This window comes from Chiloscyllium plagiosum, chromosome 4, assembly GCF_004010195.1.
Source record: "Chiloscyllium plagiosum isolate BGI_BamShark_2017 chromosome 4, ASM401019v2, whole genome shotgun sequence".
NCBI classification, from domain to species: Eukaryota; Metazoa; Chordata; class Chondrichthyes; order Orectolobiformes; family Hemiscylliidae; genus Chiloscyllium; species Chiloscyllium plagiosum.
In genome coordinates this window covers 83,329,364-83,349,252 of record NC_057713.1, presented here as the reverse complement: position 1 = coordinate 83,349,252, position 19,889 = coordinate 83,329,364, and the positions used below count along the sequence as shown (strand labels likewise).

General features: G+C 39.1%; 1 protein-coding gene across 7 annotated transcripts in view; it reads left to right on the top strand.

Moving 5' to 3' along the window:
• ubr5 (ubiquitin protein ligase E3 component n-recognin 5) overlaps positions 1–19,889 on the top strand; it is a 169,365-nt gene that overhangs the window by 82,109 nt on the left and 67,367 nt on the right. For 6 of the 7 annotated variants that reach the window (XM_043688521.1, XM_043688517.1, XM_043688519.1 and 3 more), the window contains 5 exons: positions 2,328–2,525; positions 10,225–10,435; positions 15,110–15,236; positions 15,794–15,945; positions 19,696–19,791. In XM_043688521.1, the coding sequence (XP_043544456.1) occupies positions 2,328–2,525; positions 10,225–10,435; positions 15,110–15,236; positions 15,794–15,945; positions 19,696–19,791 (784 nt within the window). The remainder of the gene's footprint in view (positions 1–2,327; positions 2,526–10,224; positions 10,436–15,109; positions 15,237–15,793; positions 15,946–19,695; positions 19,792–19,889) is intronic. The other variant, XM_043688515.1, reaches the window with a different exon arrangement.

Genomic DNA, 19,889 nt, shown 5'->3' with positions numbered 1-19,889 from the left:
GAGCTTCTGTATTAGGCAGCTGAAGGCATGGCCACAAATTATGGAGTAACTTTACAATTACTGATACTCAAGAAACCAAAAATAAATGAGTGCACCTGTCAATTGTGGGGTTGACAGAGATTAGAGCAATGATGGGTAAGACTTTGGAGTATTTTGAAAATAGGAGTGGAAATTTTAACATAAATGTAATTAATTAATCAAGATCCAAAATGCTTAACTTGCATAAAATGGCAGGTAAATGTGACTTGGTGTAAAGTGGAACATGCACAGCAGTGCTTTGAATGACCTGTGTATGGGGTACATTGCAATAAGGGTAACTCGAGATGCAAGTTTGGGAGGTGCTGTTGGTGAAGTTTTTGTGATTTTCTACAATTCATTTTCTAAATGGACACACTACAGCCCTATTATGCTCCTGGTGGAGGATGTGAATGGTAAGGTTGTGGATGGGGTGCCAGTCAAGTATTGTTTTGTCCAAGATGATGTTGATTTTCACGTGTGAGTAGTGCTGTACTCATCCAGGCAAGTGGGAAATATTCCATCATATTTCTTTCTTGGGCAGGGAACGTGGTAGAAATGCATGGGGCTGTTTGGAATTAACCACATACTGCAGAATAGTTTACAAGTTAGTTTTGGTAGAGCTATATTAATTTTATTGGACAATTCAACAAGTTTATATTCCTGTGTTCACTCACCTATCTACAAATCCATTAACACCACAATTGTAAGTTTGTATGGCTAATCTAGATGGAACAATAGGCAACATTTACAAGTTTGTTGAGATGTTGCTAAATCTTATTAAATCTTTAAGTAATTTAGGTGATTGTTTCAATCAAAATGTTCATCCCTGTTGACTAGTATTCCTGGATAAACCTACTTAAATAATCTACTTGTACAATAGAAATCCATGAACCAATTATGTAGATATCTCTGACAACGCTTTGAAACTGTCAGCAAGTCGTTTGATTTTGAAGATGATCTGTCCAAATGTGCTATGCATCTGGGCGAAAGTATGGACTGCAGATGCTGGAGATTAGAGTCAAGAGTAATTCTGGAAAAGCACAGCAGGTCAGGCAGCATCCAAGGAGCAGGAGAATCAATGTTTTGGGCAAAAGCCTTTATCAGATGCTGTGCATCTGGCCCAAAGTATCTACAGAGCATGTGTTACTTTGTTTGATTTTGCATATGATTATTGAAAGGGTGAAGGTAGTTAGATTCCTCTTCCACAAGCTGCCTTTTGAACCATTCTAAGTGATAACACCCAGTTCGACATCACCAATGTCATCTCGACACCTCTGTTAGAGATTGATTGCACATTTAGTTTTGGGAAAGGTGCAGTTTCCTTAATTTAAACATTGGGAGAACCCAAGACTTTTTCCTTTGGCCCCACCACTGAGATTCCACCTCAGTCCTTGGCTACTGTATAAGACTGAACCAGATTGTTCTCAACAGCTGGGTTCTAGTTGACCCAGACTAAGTTTCTGACTCTGTATGCTGTCCATCATAAAGCTTGTTTCCTTCCACAGTTAAAACCTCCCATGTCCATCCCCTTCTGCATTTATGTTCTGTTTTTGTTACCAACTTCCAGTGCTGTCATGGTGTGCCTCTCATATTCAGCCTTTGCAAATGTTTGCATCCAACATATCTTCTCATTCACATGTAGAGGCTGAAAGTTCAAAAACTGACTGTGCGTGTTCCTATTGACCATATGCAGTAGGACTCGAATATTTTATGATAATCAAATATCTCTTTTAATTAATTTTCTCCTGCACCTCATGCTGGTTCAAATTGGGATGAAATATGTAATTTTAGTGTTAAGGTTTGCATTTGAAGCCTACTTAAAGCCATCGAGTATCCAAAGATAGCTAATGTGATGACATTGAATGGCACATTGATTGTCAACATTGCCAATTACAAATTATTCCGAAAAATGGGATCAAAATTTAGTGAAGAGATTTTTAATTTTTGACCAGTATTTGTATGTTTAAAAGATAATTTCAGATATTTAACACCCTATTTCTTGTTCATGAAATTGTTTTGTTGTCCCAATCATTGCCATACTCTCTCAAGTTCAGCTAAAATTTGCTGACCAAAGATGTTTGAAGAGTCTGCTTGATTTCATATAGGTGGTAAGATTAAACTGTAAATCAGTCTGGTCAAGCTAACCTACCTAATACGATGTAAAAGATTTTACTTCAAATTTACAATCTATGTATATTTTAGAGCTATTTTTTGTTTGAAATGTGGGCACAATCTGAGTTAGCTATGAAATTTGTGTAGATCTTAAGTTTAGCGTATATTTTTCTGACTGCATATTCTTGGATCTTCAGGAATCTCCAATCATCCTCAGGGATGGAAATGGCACTATATACCCCATGGCTAAAGATTGTATGGGTGGAATCCGTGATCCTGACTGGTTAGACCTTCCACCAATTACTAGCCTTGGAATGGGGATCCATTCTTTGACAAATCTTCCTGCAAATTCATCCATTAAGAAAAAAGCAGCTGTTATTGTAATGGCTGTAGAGGTATGTTGATCAGAGTAATGAGCATAATAAAATTTAAATATTCACATCTGTATTATAAACGTTTTGGGATTTATTGCTATATATGTATCTGCCAGAAGCAGGTCTACCATGGACATAATTGGATCTAAATTTTCAGATGCCCACCTGCTATAAGTTGCAGAATTTTCTATACTATCCCAACACCCTCGTTTAGCTTTTGACAAGAGTGATGAACGACAGCAATAGCCATAAGTCACTAACAATCAGCTCCTACGTACAACCGCAATCAGTAAACAGTGAACGTATTGTTAATAAGTTATTTTTAGGTATTGTTTTATGGAAGTTACTCTGGCAAAATATTCCACTTTCTATAGGAATTATCAGTGTGAATTGAGATGAACATTTAAAACAGGATCTGCATTCAAATTGTAAGCTTCAATTTAATTTGAATTGATCTAAGTTTTGTCTGAATTTAGCAGTGAGATTTTACTGTACCAGTAGCATGTGATGATCCTACTTTGGATTTGCAGCTTTAAAGCTGAGCACGACAAACCAAAGCATTTGATTAGGATAGGGGTTGTGGTATGGTGGGTGGGAATGCAGGTCTCATTTCTAATGGAATAGAATTGATGTACATTTGTATACGACCTTTGAGAGTCCAGGCTTGGAGCATTATGTATGGTTTTGATCGAGAGAAATGGAAATATGCAAAGAGAGTTTATGAAGTTTGATATCAGTACTGAGAGAGTATAACTGTTAAGAAAGGCTCAACAGAATGAGACCCTTTTCTCTGGAAAAGACACAACTGGAACATTGAAGTCTTCAAATTTATGTAGGGTGTTGATGTGGTAGATGTGGAAAAAATGTTTTCATTTATGGTGGAGACCAAAACTTGGGGCTGTAAATATAATATCAGTCACCTGCTCCACAGTGACTGGGTGCTGAGGGTTTTATTTAAAATTTGACACTGAAACCTCCAGAATTAGTTTGACAAGTAAGCAAGTGTTTGAATGAAAAAAAAGGTTTTAAAGATCGATTTAAAGGTTAAAGCCAAGTAAAGGAGGAGACTGCAGTTCTAGGCATAGGCACCCAAAAGTTGATGAAGTGATTTTGGGGAAAAAAAAATGACTATGTGCAAGAGTCCAGAACTAGAACCAGCAAATTGTAGTGCTGGTAAGAGAGGAGGTCATCAAGGAATTTTGAAAGTTGGAATGAGAATTTTTAACTACGGCTGTTGCTGGATGTGGAGTTCATATTTGTCAGTGTACAGAGGACAAATGAATGTGATTTGGTCAGAGTTAAGATGCATGTAATGCCAGAGTTTTGCTTGAGTTCTAGTTTGGAGGTAGAAGACTAGTTTGCAGAGTGTTGGATTATTTCTAATAAATATAATTGCAGGAAGTTTCTTCCAGTTTAGAAACCACTTTTTAAAAAAAAGTCATCTGAGGCCTTTAGAGGAATGTTTTGTTTTGAAATAGTATTTTCCCTCATAATTCCAGCAAATTGCCTTAAGTATCATGCTGCATTAAAACTCAAATTATAAAACTTCTGAATTTTAAGATGAACACTGATAATTGGCACTTAAAACATTCACCTTAATGAATTAGAATTTGTATACACTCTAGTACAGGGAAAGTATTAAGGTCTTTTCCATTTCCAGCTTGTAACTTTGAGTGTAAAATGATGGTAATGTTAAGAAAATATATGAAAGAAGACATGTGAATAATGATTAAAACTAGTCAGTGGTGATATTTCAGGTGATATGTCATGGCTGCAACATGTAGAAGCTCCTGGATACCCTTGTGATTCAGGGCTAACAAGTCTGATGAGCAAAGTTTGAGCAACTTGAGCTCAGATTTTGAAAGCTGGAAGCTAAACTATAGACACTGCAATGCATCAGGAATGAAGAAGATTACCTGAATGCTTTATAGCGGGAGACAGCTGCACCACAAAATTATAGGGTCTCCTGAATTGGTTGAAGACAGGATATTGTAGCTAAGTGAGACAGATAACGGGGCCCTTTGGGCAAGATTGTCACTTTAACAAGGCTTGGATGAAACTGAGAACTCCACAATGGATCTCGAAATTGATTGGGGAATCCAGTCAAGTGGGGAGAGCAGCTGCGAACGTACCAGCAGTTGGTGCTAATTTAATGAGGGGCATTGATATTGTTTTCCACTATAAAGAGCAAGAGTCCAGGCAGTGATGATGCTTGCCAGTGCAAGGGATTGAGACATTCTGCTCAGGCTTGGAAAGGACCTTGCAGTGTGAGGGGGTGGATCTAGTTGTAATGATCTGTGTAATACCAATGATATAGTTTAGATTAGATTAGATTCGATTCCCTACAGTGTGGAAACAGGCCCTTCGGCTCAACCACTCCACACCGACCCTCTGAAGAGTAACCCACCCAGACCCATTTTCCTCTGACTAATGCACCTATCGCTATGGGCAATTTAGCATGATCAATTCTCCTGACTTGCACATCTTTGGACTGTGGGAGGAAACTAGAGCACCCGGAGGAAACCCACACAGACACGGGGAGAATGTGCCACTCCACACAGACAGTCGCCTGAGGTTGGAATTGAACCTGGGCCTAGTGCTGTGAGGCAGCAATGCTAACCGCTGTGCCACTCCTAAACTAGAACTAAACTGGTGTTTTCACAGTATGAGGAGCTGGACCCTGAATTAAGGTTATAACCTGTGGGCAATTACTGGAGTCACACGTAGATTGAGTACATAAAATTAAGATTGGTAATTGAGTTTGTAGAATGCTGTCTGGATAGCTTCTTAGAGCCGCACATTTTGAAACTGATCAGAGCAGATTATATTTAATAGAGGAAACTATAGGCAACTTAATTTGATGTCTGTCATGTACAAAGTGTTGCAAGTACAAGAAAATGTTTGTTTGTTGGATCTTTAAAATTAATATTGATGCACTTGGGATTGCATTCATAAGTTGAATGCTCAGAAATCTGGCATCTCCTGTAATAGTTTAGAGTTGGATGTGTTATAGTAAGGCAGGGGAATCCAGGATAATTGGAGATAGATGGGACTGTGGAGTTTGAACCAGTCATGGTCTTGTTGAATGGTGAATCAGGCTCATGGGGCTGAATGATCTACTTTTGTTCTTATTTCATATGTTTGTATGTGATGTTAGCCATGTAAGAGTGCTTGTCTTGTACTGAAGCGGTCATCATCCAGGGAGGTGTCTCTTAAATAAAATTGATTTGTGGAACTGTTAATTTTGTCAAAGCCATTTCAATAAACATCTTAGAGTAACTCATTAGTGGAATATTTTCATTAAATGTCAAGATGTTTACTTTTATATCTTATTACAAAGTTCATCTGTTTTAAAATGTGAGATAAATTAAGCTTTTTATCCTGTTGTTGTTTTATTTTCATCTTCTTTGGGAATGATGTTACAGTATTGCACTCAGGGAGGTTCATGTTTAAGGGGAGATTGTCACTAAACTACCATGTCACAACTAGCAATTTGGATACCCAGGCTCTGAGAATGAGTTCAAATCTCACCATGGTAACTGGTAACATTTGAAATTGAAAGCTAGTCTTGGTAATGGTGACCATAAACCAAACTTGTATTGTTGTAAAACCTATCCATTTCTGGATAGGACATGGAACAGTACTGCGCAGAACAGGTCCTTTGGCCATTGATGCTGCGCTGACCTGTGAACTAATCTAAGCTCATCCCCCTACGCTATGCCATCATCCATGTGCTTATCCAAGGACTGTTTAAATGCCCCTAATGTGGCTGAGTTAACTACATTGACAGGCAGGGCATTCCACGCCCTTACCACTCTGAATAAAGAACCTACCTCTGACATCTGTCTTAAATCTATCATCCCTCAACTAGCAGCTAAGGCCCCTCTTACAAGCAGTTGTCATCATCCCCTGAAAAAGACTCACTGTCCACCCTGTCTAATCCTTTGATTATCTTGTGTCTCTCTATTAAATCCCTTCTTAGCCGCCTTCTCTCTGATAAGAACAGACCCAAGTGCCTCAACCTTTCCTCCTAACACCTTCGCTCCAGGCCAGGCAACATCCTGGTAAATCTCCTTTGCACCTTTTCCAATGCTTCCACATCCTTCCTGTAATGGGGCAACCAGAACTGTACACAGTACTCCATGTGAGGCCGCACTAGCATTTTGTACAGTTGCGGCATGACATCATGGCTCCAGAACTCAATCCCTCTACCAATAAAACCTAACAGTGTATGCTTTCTTCGCAGCATTATCAACTTTGGGTGGCAACTTTTAGGGATCTATGTACATGGACATCAAGATCCCTTTGCATATCCATACTACCAAGAATCTTTTCATTGACCTAGTATATTGTCTTCCTGTTATTCCCAAAGTGAATCACCTCACACTTATCTGCATTGAACTCCAATTGCCATCTTTCAGCCCAATTCTGCAGTTTATCCAAGTCTCCCTGCAGCCTGCAACATTATTCCATACTGTCCACCCCTCCACTGACTTTAGTTAGTCATCTGCAAGCTTACTAACCCATCCACCTATGCCCATCCAAGTCATTTAAACAAAAATGACAAACGGCAATGGTCCCAAAACAGATCCTTGTGGCACACCACTAGTAACCGGACTTCAGGCTGAATATTTTCCATCAACCACCACTCGTTGCCTTACAGAAAGCCAGTTTCTAATCCAAACTTCAGTCCCATGCCTCCACATTTTCTGCAATAGCTCACCATGTGGAATCTTATCAAATGCTTTACTGAAGTCCATGTACACCACGTCAACTGCCCTACCCTCATCCACATGCTTGGTCACCTTCTCAAAAAATCTAATGAGGTTTGTGTGACAAGATCTGCCCTTGATGAATCCATGTTGACTATTTACAATCAAATTGTTGCTTGCGAAATAATTATAAATCCAATCTCTTTATAATCCTTTCCAAAACTTTTCCTACAACAGACATAAGGCTCACTGGTCTATAATTACCTGGGTCATCTCTACGGCCCTTCTTGAACAAGGGCACAACATTTGCAATCCTCCAGTCCTCTGGTATTAAACCTGTAGACAATGACAACTCAAAAGACCAAGGCCAAAGGCTCCACCATCTCCTCCCTAGCTTCCCAGAAAATTCTCGACCGAGTCCAGGGGACTTATCAATTCTGGCAGGTGTGAAAGTAAATAACACCTCTTCCTTACTAACCACCTTTTCAAATCGAATAGCCCATATCTCATTCTTCTGCTCTACAATAGTCTCCTTTTCCTGGGCGAAAACAGATGAGAAATATTCATTTAGCACCTCTCTGATCTCCATAGGGTCCACACACAACTTCCCGCTTCTGTCTTTGACAGTCCCTACCTTAGTCATCCTTTTTATTCTTCACATGTCTATAGAAAGCTTTAGGGTTCTCCTTTATTCTACCTGCTAAAGACTGCTCATGTCCCCTCCTTGCTTCTCTTAACTCTTTCTTTAAATCCTTCCCAGCTAATCTGTAACTCTCCATCACCTCACCTGAACCATCTCGACTCAACGTCACATAAGCCTCCCTCTCCCACTTTAGTCAACCATGTTCCCTTACCTTATCACTTCCTCCCTGCCTGACGGGGACGTATCTATCAAAGACATGCAATATCTGTTCCTTAAGCCAGCTCCACATTTCGATTGTCCCCATCCTCTGCATTTTGCTGCCCCATTCCAAGCCTCCTTTGTCCTGCTTAATTGCATTATAATTGTCCTTTCACCATCTATACCTCTTGCCCTGTGAAACGTACCTATCCGTTTCAGCTAAACTAAACATAACCAACTTATGGTCAGTCTCTCAAGTGCTTACTTACTACTAAATCAAACACCTGGCCTGGTTCATTACCAAGTACCAGATCCAGTGTGCCAATCCTCTCCTCCACCTCATCCCTGGAACTTTGTGGAGTCCTATTTAAAAAAAACACCCAGCAGTGTAACCTCTCCTCTCCTGTTTCTAACCTCAGCCCATACTACCTCAGTAGACGAGTCCTCGTCAAAAGTTCTTTCAGCCACCGTTACACCGTCCTTGACTAACAAAACCACATCTCCCCCTCTTTTGCTACCTTCCCTGATCTTAATGAAAGACCTAAACCCTGAAACTTGCATCATCCATTTCTGATCTTACTTTATCCATGTCTCAGAAATGGCCACAACATTGAAGTCCCAAGTACCTATCCATGCTGCAAGCTCACCTACCTTATTCCGGATACTCCTCGCATCGAAATATAGACACTTCAAACCAGTCTGTCAGCACACTCCTGTGACCGTGAAATCCTGTCCATGTCCTCCCTACTCTTATCCTCCTGTGCACTGGAACTACAATACAGGTTCCCATCCCCCTGCTGAGCTAGTTTAAACCCACCCAAAAAGCGCCAGCAAATCTCCCACCCAGGATATTAGTACCTCTCTGGTTCAAATGAAGACCGTCCTGTTTATGGAGGGCCCACCTTCCCCAGAATGCGCCTCAATTATCCATAAACGTGAAAGCCTCCCTCCTGCACCATCCCTGCAGTCCCGTATTCAGCTGATATCTCTCCCTATTCTTAGCCTTCAGAGATAACAACTCTTTGTTCTCGCTCTCAGCTTCCACCCTAGCTCCCTGAAGTCCTGCCTTACATCCCTATCCCTCTTTCTACCTATGTCATTGGTACCTATGTGGACCGCAACGTGGGGCTGGTCACCCTCTCCCTTCAGGACTCCAAAGACACGATCCGAGACATCACGGACCCTGGCACCTGGGAGCCAACACACCAACCATGAGTCTCTTTCGTTCCCAACAAACCTTCTATCAGACCCTCTAACTATTGAGTCCCCAATGATCAAACTCATATACATAAACACTATACCTGTTTTTCAGGGGAACAACCCTGTGGACTAACTTTTTTTTTCCCCCTCTTTGAACAGTTACCCAGCTTTCTTTGTGCCTACAAGTAATTACTTCTATGTAACTCTTAACTATCACGGACTCTGCCTCCCAAATGATCCGAAGTTCATCCAGCTCCCGCTCCAGTTCCCTGACGTGGTCTTGGAGCAGCAAGAGTTAGATGCGCTTCCGGCAGATGGATGGGGCACCAGTGGCATCCCTCACCTCAAACAGGAGGAACATTCCTCTCCCTGCATTGCCCTCCTTGCTAGTTCCCCTTATCAGGAAGTAAAATACAAACGTTACCTGACGTGTCCCTGGTGTATAAGGTTAGAGGAGGTGGATGGGTGGGAGGCCTGACAAGGGTAGGATCTCGGGTTTAGAAAACACTCATTTATATAGCTGAGGGGAGAAAAAAGTCCGTCCTTTCCCAGAAACTCCTGCTCTCTGAGATGCTGCCGCTGCTTAAAGTTTTAAATCAGTGACTCAGCTTTTCAAAAAAGCTCCCCAGTCAGTGTGCTTGACTCTCAACTGCCCTCTGCAGTGACCCAGCAAGCTACTTTGGCAGTTGGGATTGGCAACTCACTGGTGATCTAACATTCTATAAGAGAATAACGGAAACCAAAATATTATTTCTGATGCATTCAAATACTTTTGAATCCCTTCTTTCTTAGTCTTCTAGTGCAATATTGTTGAAAGGAAGATCTCTTGTACATTGTATGAAGAGCCAGAGGAATTTAGCTATGTGCATGACACTTTCTTACCAGGAATGGTCACGTACTATTGTGTACGTTGTGCACAATGTCACCTAAAGTAACAAATTTTTAAAAAATTTATCCCATTCTACAGAAACAAGCATTAATGCAGCACATACTGCGATGTGATTATGAAGCTTCCAGGCAGTACTTGATGAATCTTGAGCAGGCTGTTTTGCTTGAACAAACACCGCAAGCACTCAATACATTCCTCAGCAATCGATGTGATGGGAATCGTAACGTCTTACATGCTTGTGTGTCTGTATGTTTCCCTACAAGCAATAAAGAGACTAAAGAGGAAGAAGGTGAGTTTAAAACCATGATTTTCTTTAGAGGAAAGCCACTTCTTGTGTGAATATAAAACTAAACATTTCATAAATATTCTCAACTCTGTTATTGTAACTGCTTCAAATATTGGTTTGTTTAGTGCCTGTCCATTCCCATCAGTCTTTCCAAGAAGAATGCAGATTAAGTATTGAGTTTTTTTCCTGCAGATGCAGTGAATGCTTTTCTAAAAAAAAACTGGTTTTATCGTAGTTGCAAGATCCTCTGAACGGTATGGGAATGGCATAAGGTTTGAGAAGATTTGTAGCTCGGGTGCTCGTTGTTGTGGTTCTGTTCGCCGAACTGGGAATTTGTGTTGCAGACGTTTCGTCCCCTGTCGAGGTGACATCCTCAGTGCTTGGGAGCCTCCTGTGAAGCACTTCTGTGATATTTCCTCTGGCATTTTGCAGTCCTTGCATGGGATTTTGTACACTACATTGGTTTTGCTCATGTTGGGTATCGGGTCCTTCGTTCTGGTGAGTTGTTGTCTGAGAGTGGCTGTTGGTTTGTGTGCTGTTATGAGTCCTAGTGGTCGCAGTAGTCTGGCTGTCAGTTCGGAAATGTTCTTGATGTATGGTAGTGTGGCTAGTCCTTTGGGTTGCGGCATGTCCTCGTTCCGTTGTCACAAACCAACAGCCACACTCAGATGACAAGCAACATGAATTCAACTGGGACAACACTACTATTATAGGACAAGCCAAACAGAGAACAGCCAGGGAATTCCTAGAGGCATGGCACTCATCCACAGATTCCATCAATAAGCACATAGACCTGGACCCAATATACCGACCACTGCAACGGACAGCTGGAACTGACAACCGGAAGCGGCAGATTCAAATCACCACAAATGCCGGAGGAAAGTTCACAGAAGCGCTTCACAGGAGGCACCCAAGCACTGAGGATGTCACCTAGACAGGGGACGAAATGTCTGAACACAAATTCCCAGCTCGGCGAACAGAACCACAATAGGGAATCGCATAAGCTAAAGTTGAGGTAGAATGTCAACAGCTATTGTAATGAATGGCAGAGCAGGCTCCCAGGGCTGGTGGAGCTACTCCTCTATTGTTATGCTTCTATAATAATTCTGCATTCCTACAAAATGGACCTTTCCAAACATTTTGCTTAATGAACAGAAAATCAAAATTTGACCCAATATACTTCGAGAGTGGAGATTGCAGCTTTTATCAATATTGATTGCCTCTCATCTGTCAGGATGAGAATATTTTAGTTTTGGCTGCTTATCTCATTTTTTCTGAGATTCAGAGGCTGAATAATATAGTACATGGTTTAAGATTTTGTGAAATATCGTGCAGTTCAGCCTCAAGCTGACAAGGACACCATCTGTTTAAACCTTTTTGGAATATCTATCAACATTCAGAAACATTTTTGCCTGAGAACATGGGAGTTTGGTCCTAGGGTTTATTTTATTTCAAAAGGATCTTGACTGCCTTTGGGACATTTAGTGCACTTAATGGAAACAAGGTTTAAGAAATTTGAGAGCAACAAGATTAATTGCATGGTGAACATGACAGTCTTACAATAATGCTCTTGTAACTTCAAATTCACGCTTTGGAATATCTCGATTGTAGTGAATGACTTCTGCTAGATAGATCAAGTGAAGCTCAAATTTCACTTTGTTCCTAATTGATTCCCAGAAGTTATAATTATAACTTCAATGCCCTGACTCAAAAAGCCAATTTCCTTTCGCTTAATTAAAATGTGTTCATTTATATAAATATTGGCGTATTTAGGGATACTTGAATCAGGAAAGTTTGCCTCAAATCAATATTTTCACTTTTGCTAAAGTAATTCTGCATCTGAAGTCCGATGAGTTCCTTACCATGCATATCTTTTTAAAAAGTGACTGTTCAGGCTAATAATAATAAGTCTTAAAATCTTAGTAACTAGTAATACCAATAATTGACACTTCGATGTCCACAATGATTTGAGAATACTGTAACCATACTGTTTGCAAATCTAATAAATTATAATTCATTTAAATCTACTTTTCCTACTAAACATCATATCGTCTTAAATAAAGCTGAAACTGAATTTAAATGTGTAACTGCACAATATGTCTCAGATTGCGATCTCTTTAAGAGCATGCCTGTCAAAGCAAGTCAAATAGCACAAAATATTTTATACCTGATGAAGAGTAGTTCACATCTTTCTTGCTCAATTAGTTCACCTTGGCCTGATTTAGCCCTGAATGCATTCCTGACTTGCTCTCTAAAAGCGGTTTGGCTCACTTCCCATTCAACCAAGTTTAGGTGGTTGAGCTATTAAATGTTTTTTGAGAAGTCCTAGTTTTCTAGAATCTCTACAATTGCTCTGAGGAATTTTTGTTGAAAAATCATTGAGTATCCAGCTCATAACCAGGTTGCTTCTGACATTATAGAAATTCTGATTTTTGCCTTGAGTTGGCCTAGTTCATCGAATCAGGGTCCAATATCCTGTTACTGAAACTGTTGAACAAATAATAGGCACTTAACGTTAGCTGTGTTCTGCCGCAAATTTCCTAGCCAGGAGCAATGTCTTCTAATGCAGCCTAGAAGAATCGATGAATTCATGAAAACATGAGTGGAGCAGGTCTGCGTGGAAATTATACCCTTTTTTCAGTAGCAAGTAATTTTATTTTTAGGCTGAATGGCCACTTTGAAAACTGCTGAAAGGAGGTATGTTTGGGGCTAGAGGGAAAAGATGAAGGGTGGCAGGTGAGTGAGGATTGTGGGCTACAGTGAAGTAGAGTTAATAGTGGGGTTTGTCAGGGGGCAGGGGAGGATCCAGTGGGGTTGAGCCAATTTGTGGAGGGTTTTAGTGCACAATTTTTTTTTCCTAGGTAATTGTTCAGCTTAAATGCTTCAAAACCCTCTGAAATCTCAAATTCTAAAGGACACTTTTGGAGGGTTCCAGAAGCCTCAAAAAAAACTTCAGCTTCCTAGGGCATTCTGACAGTCAACTGTGTTGGGAATCTCACAGTTATCTTAATGATTAACTTCAATCTATACCACTGCACAGACATATACCCTTTTGGAATTTCTAGGCCAATGTTTGCTGAAGTCCCCTTACAATTCCATTATCCACGTGTGATCATAACTTACAAAGGGTAAAGATACTATAGAGTAAAAACACTTCATTTTTTGTACAGTTAAACAGCTTTACGTCTAAATTTTAGTAAGGTGTCCGAATAAAATGTTGAAATGAAATTCTTTTATCCATCATAGAAGCTTGCTTGCATGTTTTTTGAGTTCTATATTCTTGGAGGCTTATATAGAGCACCCAACTTTATAAATCTTGGTTATCTTAATTTATCATACATTTTAGGTTACTGATATTGGCAGGTAAGAGTTAGGATGTATCCAGTGAATCAGTATAAAATCTAATGTAACTAGAACAATTCTTTTCTGAAGTTCTTGACACACAAAATTAAAACAGAAATGAATAACAAAGAAGAATTAAGGAACCATTATCCAGGGATCGGGAATGATGCAGGATTTGGGCTTCAGTTTTTAAACTTTGTTTCAGGATAACATTTTGATTTTTCATTAAAAACTGAAGTAATTAAACAAATATTGACACCTTTGTTGTGTAGTTCTCTCACTTGATGGCCTAAGTGGTTCATTATCAGTGAGTCCTGATCTTAATGCAGTAATTACTTGATTCATTTTAATGTATTTGACATTTCTAGCTAATCATGACCGACAGTTCTTGCCCATCCCCAATTGCCTTTGAACTGAATGGCTTGCTAGGATCATTTTAGAAGGCAGTTAAGAATCATCTCTGTAGATCTAGTGTCACGCCTATGCCAGACCAAGTAAGAATGGATGATTCTGTTTCCTAAAGTACATCAGTAAAACTGATAGGTTTTTATTGGCCATGGTTACGTGGTTACCATTAAACTAACTTGAATTCCAGTTTTTATTGAATTCTAACTTCAGGATATGTCATGATGAGATTCAAAACATTACATTGGAGAATAAATAAATCTGTATTAATCACAATGAAGGGTCATTTTATATGTGAATTTCAGCAATACTGAGGGCACATCCAGAATTCTGTGGTATGGGAAGTTCATCAGAGTATCTTGAAAGAACTAGAGTTGAAATGAAGGGGAGATGCTTTTGAACAGTTTTTTTTTTACTGGCAAATAAATTTCATGCAAAGTTCACTTCTCAATGAATTGCTGTACCTGATCATATCAAGAAATTGAGATTGAATGAGGTGAATTCAAAAATGATTTCTGCATTTCAGGTCAGTGTTGAGTCTTGTAATTTGAAACAAAAACAGAAGTAGCTGGAAGACCTCAGCAGGTCTGGCATTACCTGTGGAAAGGAATCATTTATCTTTGTGTTGAGTGACCCTTCCTTGGAACTGCTGGTAGCTAGGAAAATGTCGATTTGCCGCAGAAAATAGGGATATGCAGATTCTACATATAAATTGACATTTTTCTAGCTACCACCAACTCTGAGGAAGCATCACTTGACCCAGAATGTTAACTCTTTCTCTCCACAGGTGATGCCAGACCTGCTGAGCTTTTCCAGCTGTTTGATTTATGGCATCCACAGTTCTTTTGGTTTTTGTCTTGTAACTTGATGTCAGTTTGTTTTATAGCATTGTTACTGAGATCTAGTGACTTAAGTACTTCTGTCCCACAGAAGCAGAGCGCTCCGAGAGGAATACATTTGCAGAGAGGTTATCGGCAGTCGAGGCCATTGCAAATGCAATTTCAGTTGTGTCGAGTAATAGTAGTGGTAACAGGACTGGACCATCTAGCAGTCGTAGGTACGTGCAAATATGACCTGATCTAACTACCTTAGCTGGGCATCTGACCAATTTTATTTGGGGTAGGAAGAAGAATCTGGGGTAAGAAGAAAGATTATACCAGTTGTTATCATTTATTTCTTGGGAGTGGGATTGTTAAAGGTAGCTGTTGAGTAATTCTAAACATGTAAATTTTAACTTTTTTTTTTAATTGACACTTTATCATGGCACTTCAAATTAGATGGTTTAGTGTTAGCTCATAGAAAGAAAGATAGTACTTAAACTGTATTCCAAAATGTTGAGTGTTTGTAAATAGCTGAACTACCATGATGTCATCAATAAGCCAATAGGTACGTAAGACATTGGTGCTACAAGAGAAACTAATTTGATTTCAACTTTCTTGGCATAGCAGTCTATGTATTCTGTGATTAAAAATCTATTTGTTACTACTTGTTTGACTTTTAGCAAAACCAAAAACCTAATATCCCTAATAATTGTAGAAACTTGTTGGATCATAGTCGGAGGTAAATGTTTTTTGACCCCCAAAGTAAGTAATGAGTCTTGTGCTCTTCTTTCAGTTTAAGATTGCGTGAGATGATGAGGCGTTCCCTGCGAGCAGCAGGCTTGGGTCGTCATGAGTCTGGTGCTTCATCCAGTGACCATCAGGATCCAGTATCTCCTCCTATTGCCCCACTTAGCTGGGCACCAGATCCACCTGCAATTGATCCAGGTTAGAATGATTTCTGATGTTGCTAGAAAATAACTTGCTGAACCATTTATCCTGCTTTGTGTTAGCATCAACATATGAGGATTTATAGAGTAATTTCGCCACACAAGTTATTTTGTCTTAGATGCAATAAAACCAAATTTCATTTCATAGGTATTCTTATGTGTACGTTTACAAATCAGACAGACATCTCGGACAAGAGCAGCATCTCTGTAGTTGATGCATGTAGAAAAGAAAACATTTGGTCGTACTGAGGAGAGAAAATGGCCATTTCTTTTTCACTACAGGCTCACGTATTCAGTTATACAGTTGTAGAAAATTTGTGAATGCCCATTTTAAACTTGATATTATGACAAGTGTTCTCATTCTTAGAGTAAGAAAGAAGCATCAGAATAAGAATTAAAGACTTGGACTCCATATAATGCCTTTCATGAATCAGAGCATCTCCAAAGCACTGACTAGTTTGTAGAGATCTAGTGAAGGAAATCACAAAACTTGCCATCCAACAGTACGGAAATGAATTGAATTGATTTTTTTTTTTAAATGTTTGAAACAAAAATAATAACCAACTTCAGAGCAGGTAACTAGTCTGAGTGAGACTGTTCAGAAGACAGTCTAAATCAATGAGCAGTGGAATTTTATATTGTGCTCATTCAGGACATTTCGATGATACACTATTGCTGTTAAAACTTCAGAAAGCTAATGCTACCATTTGCTGACACCAGAGCACAATTTAATTGAATTAATCTTGACTGACACTGCCATTTGATATTGTGTAACTGCGTCATGTATAATAAAGATTCCTATCTCTCTAGTTATGCAAACCTTCATGTTCTGAGTGGCTGAAAGAATATGGATCTAATATGTTTAGGAATAGGAAGATTAGTCTCTCTTTTTTATTCACTTGTAGAATGTGGGGGGTCACTAGCTACACTAGTATTTATTGTCCATTCCTATTTGGCCTTGAGATAGTGGCTGGTTGCCATCTTGAATCGCTGTAGTTCTTTTGCCAAAGATAGACCCAAAGTGCTGCTGGAGATGGAGTTCAAGGATTATGACCAGCAAAGCTGAATGAATGGCAATATATTTCCAAGTCAGGATGGTGAGTGACATGCAGGGGAGCTTTGTAGATGGTGGTGTTCCCAGATGATGTGCTTGTGTGTTTGGAAAGGGCTGTATTAAGTCTAAGAGTACTACCAGCAACAGTTACTGCCAAAGTATTGTGTTCTAAATCAGTAAACATCTTTTCCTGTCCATGAACTCATGGAAAACTCTGGTTACTGTTTTCAGTTATGGTTGATTGAGAGTTGGGGGTTGTATCAGCAATGGAGAAAGTTCTTTTTATTTTCCAGGTTCCCAGCATCCAAGTCTGATTTTTTTTTCAATTTTGTGTTAGTTCAACATGTTTATGTATCAAACAAGTAAGGTATACAAATGCAAATAGGCAAAAAAAGAATGTTGAATTATATCAGTGATCCCAAAAATGTTGGATGTATATTCAAATCGCAAGTCTTGACTGCAGTTGTTTATTTAACTTACTAGTGGATTAGATTACATCAGTGATAAAGAAAATCCGTTATCAACGCTTGGACTAAATATATAACTTCTCATCTGGATTACCGCATGTGCACCTGGTTTAAAATTTTGGATATTTTAAACACTCATGCAAGGAATTAAGTTGATCCATTTCAGTAAATGTTAGTCTGTGGAATAGAAAAGTTAGCTTGTGAAATTTTCCAGTTGCTGTTAAAAGTTTCAAAACAATTGGCACATTTTAAGATAACGTGCTATACTCTGGGAAGCAAGTTGCTTACCTTTCAGAGGATGTTTCTCAATAGTATAAAAGAGCCAGGCAAAGGTCCAGACTGACCCTTCACTGACGTTGTCATTCCCATGCCCTGTCATTAATTTTACTTGACTGTCTATCAGAGGTTGCCAAAAGGGATCCAAAATACATGAATAGCTTTGTAAGAGAAAACTAATTTCTCTGTTTCACTAGAATAAGTGGGTAGTTTAAAGGATTAATTGTATGTTCAAAAGGACTGTTATCAATGAACATTTGAACCTTCAAACCTAATTACTTGGAAAGTAGAAATGTTATCATGAGTATTTAGCTGCTGGTTCTTCATTGAGAATGATTTCAGCCTTACACACAGTTGTCTCAGTCACTCACCAAAGAACTAATCCAAAATCAGAAGAAGGAACATGGCAGGTATTCACGAAATAGGCAAAAACCAAGTCTACAGTTTGCCTTCTCAAGCTGTAATGCAGGTTTGCTTAGGATGGGAAAGTTATTTATTATGTTTTTGCGAGTTTTTCTGAGCACAATGGAAATGATCAGTTATAAATAGATCTTGAATTCCACATTGACAAGTGTGGATGTTGCAAGAGATTTGGCAAGCTGATGAGACTACTTGGAAGTTGAAGTTTTTCATTGGGAGATCAAATACTTGAGATTCACTGTAGTCCAATTTAGCAACCGTCATGCTGCATCCACCCATTTGTCACATATTTATAACCAGAAAAGTTGTCACCAATGACTATAATCATTCTCAACCTGTAGCATAAACAGTGCAATCTGTTCATTATTTGCGAAATCTGATCGCCACTAATCACGACTGAAACTAGGGAGCATCTGGCTTTTAACACTCTCCAGCTGCATTGTTCTCTATAATTTAAGGCAATGCCATTTGTGTTCCCATGCTTGCTCACCCTCTCTCTCACTGTCTCTCTTCTTCACTCTCCCCATCTTTTTGTGTGTGCTCTCCACCTTCCTTTTTCTCTTCCTGTATGATGCTACTTTAAAGCTTGTCTTGATAGCTCATTGTATGCATCAAATTATATTTGATAATACTTTTTACAACACCCAAGCAGCCATACTCTTGATGCTTTAAAAATGCTGATGTTTCCCTAATTCCATTGTTTTACAGGGCTTATGTACTTTGCTCTCATGGCTTGGTAACAAACTGACACATTTTTTGTAGCACGGCTCCCTACAAATAGCACAGTTTTAATTGATTCACAACATGAAATATCTTATCTGGGCTGCTACCCCATGTGTAATATTGAGTTGCACCTTGTTCACCAAATTTGATTTGAAGCAAAGGGTGAAGCATACATGAAGATGTCAGTTTATTGTGCTTTTCTGGAACTAGATTGGAAATTGGTTTCATTTTTTGCTGAAAGACTACTTTGGGAGCAATCAAAACTATACATTTTTCAGAGTGAGGAAATTAAACCGCACTGCAAGGCACAACTTATGTCTGATACCTTTAGTTTTAGATTCCCAAGTGTTATGAAAATTTAAGGTGTCCATCTGGTGGTGTCCTATCTTTTGGGCATCCTTCATCCAATGTTTTCAAGTTAGTTAGATAGTAAAAACCAGCAAAAACCTAAAATAAATATCATAATAGTTTTGTAAACAAAAGTTTAACTACTTTTACTATTCACATCCATCAAAAAGTCAATATACAAGAGACAAAGATTTTTATTATTTCAGTTGAAGTCACTTATACTTCCATTTCAGATTTTGGTTTTGATGCGGTATAAAGTATTTTAGAAACATCAGAAGCAAGTTTGTTTATTTTTGGCAGTCAAGAGATCTTTGCACTAAATTTTAAAATAAATATTCAGAGCAGCATGCAGTTATCGAGTGAAACATTTTGGTATCCCCACAGTTCTGAAAGCTGTAAAGTGTTTTAGACAGAGGACTGTTTTGACCTGATGATCATTTGCTATTCTGTTTACTGAAAGATGGTGACATTGATTTTATCCTCGCTCCTGCTGTGGGATCTCTTACCACAGCAGCATCTGGTACTGGACAAGGACCAAGCACATCTACCATACCAGGTAAGGTTACCCTTCTATAACATTTTCTTTACCTCCACCTGAGAGTTTTGATTTCTGCTGATGTTAGTTACCTTGCTGCCATCAACTTTATTGTGTAA